This window comes from Aulostomus chinensis, chromosome 1 (genome assembly GCF_037954235.1).
Source record: "Aulostomus chinensis isolate RoL2024-O1b breed Wild chromosome 1, RoL_Achi_v1.0, whole genome shotgun sequence".
In the NCBI taxonomy this organism is placed as follows: Eukaryota; Metazoa; Chordata; class Actinopteri; order Syngnathiformes; family Aulostomidae; genus Aulostomus; species Aulostomus chinensis.
Window position 1 is genome coordinate 63,801,999 of NC_141320.1, and position 11,208 is coordinate 63,813,206.

Sequence of the window (11,208 nt, forward strand, 5' to 3'; positions counted from 1 at the left end):
AAAGGGATCTCACGATATATTAGGTTTTTCTTCTTCTTCTTCTTCTTCTTTTTTGTAACAGAGCACACATCTGTTCGCGGGGTGTAAGTCGAGCCTTCAGCGTTTGCAGGAGCGACCTGGAAATTCCTTAGAAGAAATTCCTTAAAGCGTCGCTTTATTAATTGAAAGAAGCAGTAAAATCCTCCATGACGCCTCAATATTCACTGGAATATTGAGTTCTGATCCGTATTACGGGATGCTTGAGATGCTGAACTGAAGCATCCACGTGCTGCAATTAATCTGTAAATAAAAAGTCTGGGTGAGAGGGAAGAGGAGAGGGGAGAGGGTGTGGTGAGTGGAGGCTCAGTAGCAGCACTGAGCCGCCGAGCCACCCCGCAGCCCTTTAATGAATCTCAGCAACATTAAGCCCCTGCTTGGGGGACGTGTCTGTCACCGGCTACAAACAGCATTAAAATGGAGTAAACACTGTGAAGAGATTAGCTTCGTCGACGCTCACACAGGACGTCTGTCACATATTCCTGCTTGCTTCAGTCCTCACCGTCTACGGAACAATAACGTCATCTAAAGCACGACTTGAAACTTGAATTTCTCCCGCCGGCTTAGCAAAAATCTCCTTGATCATGGATGCAAATGATAAATTAAATTCCTCGTTTAGGGCTGCTGGATATTTCTAACGTGGCTGAAGGTTTTTACAGTGATGGAAAAAAAAAACCTTGGAAAGTCATAAAGCTTGATGTTGATTTAAACACACTTTTTATTTTTCATGTGTGGCCAGAAATTTGTCGGGTCATAAAGTCATGAGGATCTATTCAGAGATTCAATTCACCAAAGTCTGACTGGAGCCGCACTTCTGATGCAGCGTTAAAAAAAACAAAAAAACAAAAAACAGATCAACACCAGATCTTCACCCGCCATCGAAAAGAGGGGAAGGCATGGATGTCAGAGCCACAATCAGCAAGACAAGAAAAAAAAACGTAAACAAAAACACCCAGAGCTCCAAAATCAGCCAGCAGACAAAGATCAGACTATAAGAACATAGAAGAAATCAAAAGAAGAAGATGGGGATGTTTTAGCCAGAACGGGAGCCAAGCACCAGCACCACCAGACGGGCGCTTAGGCAGAACCCTCAAGGTACCAGGAAGTGATGAAGACCATTGTGGGTGACGCACACCTGAGAGGACTCACTCCCTCCACAGAGCCCGTCAACGGGGAGCCACGCCACTCTCCATTAGGCCCCATTGGAATGGACTTGGTTGCAGTTCCATCGGAATTCCACTGGGGGTGATCGCAGGCGAGTGCAGAACGAATGGAGGTCGACGGAGCTAGAAGCCTAAATTTGTCTCTTTCACCTGATCGTCGCTGAGAAGTCACAAATTTTATTATTATCGTCTCAGCAACTTCAATATCGATTTCACGTTAAAAGTGAAGTTAGTTAGTGTTTATGTGCTTTCGATTTCTTTCAGGTTGGGTCGATGTCGGCCATAACACGTTCGCATTCTGCTAATGACCGCTGATTGGTCAGTGACGGACTTGCGACTGATTACGGCCGAAGATCCCGCTTGATGGATGTCTGAAGCGAGACCAGAACAGAAACAGAATCTTAACTGAGAATGTCAATAGTTAGACGGGCTCTGGTGTCATCCAGGCCGCTGCCTTGACTAAAATAGGAAGAGATTTCTGCAGAGGTGCCAAAGTGACTCCGAAACTGCCGCAAAGCAGTACGACATCTGTGACGTCATCGCATTTTTAAACGTCTTTTTGGAACACATAAGCGAACTTAAAAAAAATAAAATATCAGGCAAAGTGTATTTTCTTAGCCCCAACTTTTGATTGCAACTTTCAAATTACTTGACAAAAAATTATATCCCGAGAAAAGTGGTTTGATGAGGGTGGAGCCCCTTTGACCTCAGTTCATTCTGCACTCGCCCGCGAGCGCCCTCACATGGACAGATACGTGACTGCAGCCAGTTCAGAAACAGGAAGTACCGCCAGTGCCAGTTCTCTCCCTAGGAGACATTCTCTGGTATCAGTGAATTTCCAGTAAATGGGACCACCACTGAGTCCTTTAACTTAAATTCTCTTGTAACTTCCCTTTTTTTTTCACATCATGTTTCTACCCTCTCCTCCATCTTTCCCTGCATCCCATCATCCATCCGACCTTTTGAACCCTGCTGCCCTCTGGACATCTGTCAAATATTTCCTCGAACGTATCCATATTTCACTGCCCCGGTTTCTCCTTGTCTGTATTTTCTACATCATCTCTCCTACTCTATCTTTGCTTTTCATCAACCTTGTGACACCATTTCAGGGAGAGAGGGGAGAAAAAATGACAGGAACACTGCCGCCGATGGTTTATTAAAGAAAGAGAGGGGGGGTGGAATAAAAGAGTGGCAGGGAGAGTGTGTGTTTTTGTGGATGTGTGTGTGTGTGTGTGTGTGTGTGTCAGAGACAACAGTACAACATGTTCAAACTCGGCGGTGGCCTAGATCACTTGCTCTTTCCACGTCTTTCCGCCAAATTTCATCAAAAGTGGTTCTTGAGATAAGATGCAAGCAAACCCCAACAAACAGAAATCACCGTTGACGGTGATTAAGTTGCCGGTAAAAACAGCCCGAGACAATAAAAGAAATAACCGAGAGGAAAAGGAGAGAACAGCGTGTGAGAGATGAGGAGAGCAAATAGAGGAAAGAGCAGAGGGCAAATTAAAAAGTCTGGTTAAACTGGGGCAACTGTAGATTTAGAACGTGCAGAGCTGCGAGATCAGGCGCAGGAGGAATTGTACTCGCTAGGCAAACACTAGTGCACATGCGCGCACGCACACACATACACACACACACACACACACACTCTATTTCACTTTAACACACTCAGGTTAAAGTGTTCACTTGGCTCAAAGAACACAAACACACACTATAAACTGTTGTACCTTCAAACACCAGCCTCTGTTGCGTTTGCAGTCGAAAGCGTAACATAGCACATTTCAAATTACTGCAACTCAGACCAACACTATTTTATTTTAAAGTCATACTTTAAACAAAAGTGTGTTTTTTGCTGTTCATGTACTTACAAATAGGTGTCTTGAGTTCAAAAAGATGCTTATTTTCTCTGACGGTGTCACTTCTTTGTAACTCCAGAAGGTATAAAGTGTTAGCTACAAGTTTTTAGCTTGATGCTAATAGCGCCCTGGAACTCGTAACAGCAGCAATAAATCAAAAAAAAAAAGTCGGTTGACTAACTTTGCCCTGACCAACAGTCTTCTATCTTAAAACTATACTCAAACCCATGTATTTTGTAATTCAAGGCATCTTGAGCTAAAAAAGATACTCTCTCTCCGCAGTGTCACTTCTCCACAGCTCAAGAAGCATTAGCTATGTATATTTAGCTTGAAGCTAATAATGTCTACAGAGCTACTAAAAGTAGCAAAACTATCATTAACTAAACTTTCAAGAGCACGTCCAGCATTATACACATCTTCTTTATGGAGCCGTATGCTTTGTAGTCCACAAACACTTCCTTTGTTTGTCTGCACTCGAAAATTCTGTTTTTGTTTGTTGTTGTTAGCTCTGTTAGCTATTAGCTTCTAGCTAAATATGCTTATATGGCCCTTTTTTTTTGCTTTCTGTGGTCACAAAGAAGTAAAACAGTGATTTTTTTTGGATTTTTTTTTGTGAGTTCAAGGTCCCCATTGATGAGGACTTGAAATGTAAAATTCACTTTTAGGGTAAAGTATCACTTTTATAATGGATGGACTTTATGTGAACGTTAGCAGTGAATCCTCCGGTCCTTATCACCAGCTCTGCAGTTCCTCAAAGAGCTTGACTTTCTTTTTGGTTTAATCTCAGCACTACTCATTAACTTTGTTTCCAGTAAAAGCCGGCAGCTGTTTTTAGTGCAAACACCCCGATAAATTCAGCGTATCTGCCCAACAGCGGACAGGCAAAGACAGCTGGTGATAAAAGTAGTGAATTTAGCAGATATTTATCTCAGAGAGGATGAAAACAGAGCTACAAAAAGAGGGACTGTTGCTCTTTCATTGACCAGATGGACTCTAAATTAATGTGCACAAAGTCTGTTTGCTTCATTACTGCCAGCATTTAGGTTTTAAAATACCTGAATAACCCAAACTCCAGCATAATCAGGCAGATTCCAGTTCAGTTTGCCCCTTCTGACAACCTGACAACACTATAAGAATGAATGGTTTTTACTGAGGGGACTTAATCTTTCTTTTTTATTACTCAATAAATCAGAAAATATAGTGAACTGCAATAAAAATCCATCTTTTACCATGTTTTGGGGCTTAAAAATCTTCAACAAATCAGATTATGAATGATATATGAAGAAGCACTTCTGTAAAAAAAAAAAAAAAAAAAAAAACTGCAGATACCTGAGAAAATGGTCTTTAAAGATATCAAACTCATGGTAGATTCAAATAAATAAACCCAGTCATAAAAATAACATGTGATTAAATTTCCCATGTGGTTTGCGAAATTGAAGGTTTGTAAAAAAAAATTTAAAAAAAAGGAAAGAATTCAGTTTTAATGTACAAACGAGGAGTTATCTCATCAAATGGCCACTATTTTGAATGAATGTCTGTAAAAACACAAACTAAAACACACTCCCACGTGTGTATTTAGACGTTTTCTGTGCACAAGTGCATGAAAAGACCATCTTCCATTTCAGTTCAGACAGAAAATGTGATTATGTGTTTAGTTGAAGAATTCTTCCCGTTGAAGCAGAGGCAGAAAGTGCAACGTTTGCAAACGTGATAAAGTAAAATACAGCAATGTATCATGCAAAACGATGAGTTCTTCTCTCCTTTTTGCTGCAGGATTCAGTTTCCAGCACTTTTTTTTTCCTCCCCGCCTACTTGACAAATGCTATACAAGGTGTATTCTGTCCTATTTGAAAGAAAAGAGAAGAAATGAGACGCTGACAGCACAACAGCCGTGTCAGTCGAGGCAGTATGACTACGAGTGTCAGCGCTGTGTCATCATCCGTCACTGTGACACGACCAAAGAAGGAACCATCTGACGCGTCAAGAGCCGTCACACTAAATGAGGGAGATGATGTTGTACCGCTGCGTGGAACAGAATGTTCACCGGGACAGCAAACCGCAGTCAAAAAAACCCCAAAAAACTCAACAGAATTCTGCATCTCCTGAAATTTATTCACACCTATTAGAGGAGAAAATAAAAAAAAAAAACACTTCCAAAAGTAGGAGCTCGCTTTCTGAGATCATTCCCGTGTTCCCCACGAAAACACATTTCTTTATACCTCATGGTTCTTTTAGGAGGCGTGATGTGTGATTCCAGCTGCTCGACTCAGAGAGCCTTGTTTTTTGTTTTTGGTTTTTTTTGCCATTTATATGGTTCTTTTTTCATCCGAAGCGACTCAAACTCCTGTCTCCATCCTAAATGCGTTGCTACGCAAGTGTAAAGGTACAAACACACACTTTTTCTTGTACTTTTTTGATGCCTAATTAACTCATATTTTCATTTTCACGTGGTTCTCGTACACTGCAGGAACGGAGCGCTGCAGGAAGGACGGGAGCCGGTATCAGTCTTGTAAATTAAACCTGTCCCTCTTCTCCGCTTCTTCATTCCTTCCTTCCATTTCATGTCATTTACATAACTTAGCTTGTTATTTCCATGCAGGATGCTCACACACACACACACACACACACCACATAACATTTGTAATAGTACGCAGAATGCAGTATAAATCACACATACTCAGTTCTGACTCCTGCAGGCTCTCTCCTTGTTTTACATGGGTGTGCGTTCATCTGGGGGCCATCTTCTCCTTCTACGTCAGTTTTCATGGTAATGGCATAAGACAAGATGAAGTCGGAATACGTAGAAGACGTCTGTCTGTGGATTCAACTCTCTAAAGCACACGTATATTTTCAGGTCACATGTTTTGTCATTTCTCCCAGCTATTGTTTGTGCAGTGATACATATGTTATGTTTTTACGCCACAGTTTTGCAGTTTTTTTTTCCCCCACTACAAAATTGTCCCCCCCCCCACTCCCCCCGTTTTGTTTTTTTTTAAATAAATAAAATAAAATAATCTGTCAAGCATGTTGGCGGTGAATGCCTGAGAGAGTGAAGAAGTCAAGCAGGGACAACTTCTCCAGCTCTTCATCCTTTACACAAACACTTTTCAAGAGCACAAACACTTGACGAACCAACAAATCTCTCTGTCCCTCTCTCCCTCTCCCTCTCTCTCCCACTTCAGGCTTCCACCTTGTCGAGAATATTTCTCGGTTTAAGAGTCTGGTGTTTGAACAGCAGGATCTGACGTGAGCGAGGGAAGGGAGGTGATTAAAAGAACCTTCTGAGCATGAATGTGTTTGTTAGACTGTCCACTTCAATATTAACATTTTTTCTTTAATCTTACTTTTTTTTTTCTTTTTCTCCGAGGCGTCTGACAAAGCTCGTCTTTCTCTCCGAACGGTTTACTTTTGCTGCATTTTGTTCCATTCTTCAAGTTAAAAAAAAAAGAAAAAAAGAAAAAAGTCTTGAAAACTTAATGAAAACTATCGATCCGGACATTGATGAGCTGACTAATCCAGACCAGACTGGAGGAGCCTGAGCATTCAAATCAAACTTTTCCGAGGAGCTGACCCCGCTTCTCACACACACACACACACACACACACACACACACACACACACACACACACACCAGCTGTCCTCAAATGACACCACAGCAACCATCGGGGAGGATAATGGAGGCTTTAATAAAACACCATCCTCCGTGCGCCTCCTCCAAAATGTGTGGATGAGTCAAGCCGATACCCTGCAGTGACCCCAACCCAAAAACTCTTCTTGGGCAGATGTGACTGAGCAGGGAGGGGTGGTGGTGGTGGAGTTGGCTGGAGAGGGGGGTGTTCCTCTGGGATCCTCCAAACACTCCTCCTCCTCTTCCTCCTCCTCGGGTCTGTAGTGACCCAGAAACTCCATGTGGGTCAGATCTGACACTGTCGCCTCGGCTCCTGGTGTGTCTACATTTGTAACCGCCACTCCGTGCCGTCCTCCAACAGGTAAACAACTGTGGTTTGTCTGTGTGTGTGTTTTCTACGTGTGTTTTCCTCTGGCCTCTCCTCAGATGTGCTCTTACTGCCGGCCAGCAGGCTCTCCCAGGACGCTGAGAGAGCTACCAGGTGCCTTTGCTGCCATCTTCTGTTCATAAATGCAAATATCACGGAGCTGGAAGACTTAATTAAAAATATATATATGAATATAAATATATATGTGTGTGTGTGTATACATGTCCTCCAGATCCTCTTACAATATGGAGACGATGTCCTGCTCCTGGTTTATTTCCACACCAGGCCAGTGAGGAGGGTTTACGTCATTTAAAAGGCAGCTTGTGGCTCCAGTCTGGTGTCACAATCCAATTCTAAATACCGGCTTCTGCTTGTAACAAATCAAAAGTGCCCATTCTCCGAGGGGCGGGGCCATGTGACATCACAAAACCTGAACATCAAGAGGATAAATAGCCCGGAAGAATCCGTAGTTACGTAGTAATGGGAAGATTGGGATGAACGTTTGGTGGAGAAGACAATGACCTCAGCACTACCTCAATGATGAGTTCATTCCCAACAGTGTGTGAGTGTGTGTGTGTGTGTGTGTGGGGGGGGGGGGTCATTTTAAAGAGAGAACACACACACAAGGAGATGTAATTGTATGAATCACAGGTTCAACCATTCAATCACAGCAGATTTTAGGGGCGTATTAAGAGCTTGTGAGGAGGACGATCCTTCAGATGTGCACGAGAAGAATTTATTCAGAGCACAAAATAAAGATTTTTTTTCTCCCCTATTTTAAATTCCTGACAAATTCCATATTTCCGGAATGTAAAGCCCAGCTGGAGCTCCACGGTGACATCACTTCACACTCCAGACTGAGCGTCTGTTGTCCAGGGCTGGAGACAGACGGCTCGATTTAGCAACTGACGGCCGGTCCGAGCACGCCGCCGCTGAGGAACGACTCGGGTGGTCTCAGATGTGACAGAGCAAGAGAGAGAGAGAGAGGGAGGTAGGGAGGGAGAGAGAAAGAGAGAGAGAGAGAGAAGTGGGAAAGAACAAGTAGCAGATAAAAGGAGGTGCTGTTGGAGGAGGAGGGAACAGGACGAGAAGTTGGGTATAAACTGGCAGAGAGATGGAGAGAGAGAGAGAGAGAGAGAGAGGACGGAGAGATGAAGGGTGCATGGCAACCACCCACACTCGGCTACGTGACACCCAACACCAGCAGCTGACCGCTATTTCTAGCATGAGCTGACCCACCAGTTGTGTGCCGGGGGGGGGGGGGGGGGGGGGGCGTCAGTGTGGCGATGGGGGGGTCCTTCTTGTTCAGTAAAGCTTTATTTAAGTTTTTTTACACAGTGAAGGAGAGGAGGAGGACGTAGGGAATCCATGTTAGCATCAAACTCTAACCCTCACCCCCACACTACCCCCCCCCCCGCCCCACCAATGGAACGTTTGAGGTCATCCAGTATTTACAGGCGCTGTAAGAGGAAATCAAACCTCCTCAGTGAGGGATTTCGTGTCATGATCACACAAACATCCAGGACGCTTTTAGCCCTGCGTGAGGCTGGTGGTGACGGTGGTGTGTGTGTGTGTGTGTGTGTGTGCGCGCGTGCATGTGTGTGTGTGTGTGTGGGGGGGGGGTGCTGAAATGCTGGGGAGGCCTGACAGGTCGGAGAGAAATACACAGAATTAAGAGTCGCAGTCACAGAACTGAACTGCGAACACGGCTCGCAACCTGGTCAGAACCAAACCATCCTCTTAATGATGTCACCAGGACGTCATCATGTCTCAGCTGCGGGGGGGTGGGGGGGGGGGGCGCTTGTTACCTTGCTTACACGTGACCGAATGACTCAAATTTATTGTTTCAATTTGAAAAGTTGTGCTAAATTTTGTGTTTTGTCAAAAATGAAACTGAATGTGGTTTATAGAGAAGGAACATGTTTTCTTTGGTACGGACCCATGAGACCAAATTACAACCAACACGTCAACGATGGCGCCACAACTGCGTTTCTGCAGTACAAGTACAATGACTTGTTTTTAACTGGTAGTACTACAATATACAACATTTACACCACCTTTACAGTTTGTAAATATGTAGTGTTTACAAAGACTCTCCAATCTACCAATCTAAAGATTATCAAGCAAAGAAACAACCGATGATGTCACTGTGATGTCATCAAGGTGACATACTATTGTTGGGTTTTCTCTTGTGTTTGGTTGCGTCGTTCACTTGTTTTCAACACGTTGTTTATCTGTTTGTTTGTTTTCTCCCTCTGGCCTCGGGAGACGGAGGTCCTGCAGGCCAGGATGACGGAAAACATGGACACAGGTGAACGTACCAGGTGATCCGCAGGATACAACCAGTTAAAGTACTCCAACTAAGCAAGTTTTACTGCGATATCCAGCAATTAGCAGTACTCTGAGCCGACAGAAACTCAGTACGTTGCAGAGATGGACAAAGTTGACTCAAGCGAGACTCACAACAACATCTGCAGCAGCTTCAACTTTGCAACAGAGAGACAGAGATGGTTCATGGGAAATGTCGTCAAACTGGCAGTAGTACATAAAGAGTAATACAGTACAACTAAATAGCTCCTGCTGACGTCAACAGAAGCTTTGACAATGACCCAGCAGGTGCACCACTCTCACTCTCACTCTCTCCATCCAGAGCAACCAAAGTACATCAAATACTTCTCAGTACGCGTGTATCTCAGGGCACCGGTAAGTTCGGCGTCTGTTAATAAAGTTTTCTTCTCCTACCGGATCGACACTTGATGATCTCTCCGAACTCGTCCTCCACCAGCTCGTCGCAGTAGTCCTCGGGGCGCACACCCTCCGCCATCGGTCACCGGCTGTCCGCGGTCAACTTAGTTACAAATGTGAGGAACCGGACGGCTTAGATCCAACAGAGATGATGATGAAGAAGAAGAAGAGGAGGAGGTGGAGGAGGGGAACCCCAAAACTCCACAAAACAGGATGGAAGAGACTGAACTGAGGTGAGGATGAGGAGGAGGAAGAGGAGGAGTGTCCTCCCTGTCAGGCAGACGGAGGCGAGCAGGTGTGCAAGAGGGAGGGTGGAGGAGGTGGGCGGGAGGGGGAGTCGGAGCATTCCCACCCTGAAATAGGGTCCGAGGAGGGGTCTCTGTGTCCCGTTTGACGGACGCCATGCGTAAAACCCGACACCTTTCAGACGCATCTTACTTCCGCCTGGAGGGAGGGACGGGAGGGGGGCGGCTCCAAAATCTCGCAGAGGGTGAATTTCTGAGTTAACTTTGACCTGTGGAGGACGCCGGTCACGTGACACGCCACAACCCGCGTAGTTCTCCTAACAGGAGCAGGTAGCGCTCCTGGAGACGTTGGAGGTGTTTGTGAACGTTTCCCGGATGGACGCCGGCAGCTCCCAGAGGAGGAATCAATCATCAACCGCTCCTCTCCCAGCGCTCATTGTGCTGCTAATATTAGACGCTGCAGGAAACCGATAGCTGCTCCTCTCTTACTGTAATGCTTCCATTACGCACGGCGCTGAGAGCTCCTATTATTAGATGATATGATGGATCCAGTTCGACTCGCACCTACTGGGAGACAGCCTGGCCGGGGGGGGGTGGAGCTTACCTCCCAGCTGACTGGCGTCTCAGGCGAGATGTTCGGACGGATTTAGGAGAAAAGAGCAGCGAAAAGTATCCGGAATGAGAATTTACGGTAATAGAGCAGAGTTCAAAGCCGGGTCCAGAACTGAGAACTTGGTCCCTCAGTTTAGTTTTTGAGGCCAACAAAGTTCTAAACTAAGTAAATGGAGGAAACAGGTTTTTGTTTTGTGACGTCAAACTAGCTGAAAGAAGGGAACAAGTCTGATACTTAGGCCTTCATGTTGTAAATAACTTGTTCCTCATCTACGTGGAGCGATGCTGGTTGTGTAGAAGCTTCCGACTCTTACGGCCTTGACTCATGAATGTGCAGAACTTAACTTACCTGCAGGTAAATCACCACAGATCCTCCAACTATTCAGATTTGTATGCTTTTTAATTCACGGAGGCCAGAAGAAAGAGAGAACTCTCTACAATGTGGATTTTTTTTTTTTGAGCAGAGAGGAAACTATTGAGATCAGGAACATGTTGGGAGATATAATAATTTAATCACATAAATGCAATGCATTGTGGGACAATCAAAAATGCAGCC

General features: G+C 44.7%; 1 protein-coding gene across 4 annotated transcripts in view; it reads right to left on the bottom strand.

Moving 5' to 3' along the window:
• dmd (dystrophin) overlaps positions 1–9,946 on the bottom strand; it is a 225,378-nt gene extending 215,432 nt beyond the window's left edge. For 2 of the 4 annotated variants that reach the window (XM_086200177.1, XM_086200186.1), the window contains exon 1: positions 9,793–9,946. In XM_086200177.1, the coding sequence (XP_086056303.1) occupies positions 9,793–9,874 (82 nt within the window). In that variant the 5' untranslated portion in view covers positions 9,875–9,946. The remainder of the gene's footprint in view (positions 1–9,792) is intronic. The other 2 variants (XM_086200196.1, XM_086200202.1) reach the window with 1 other exon arrangement.
• Between the last annotated feature and the right edge of the window lie 1,262 nt (positions 9,947–11,208).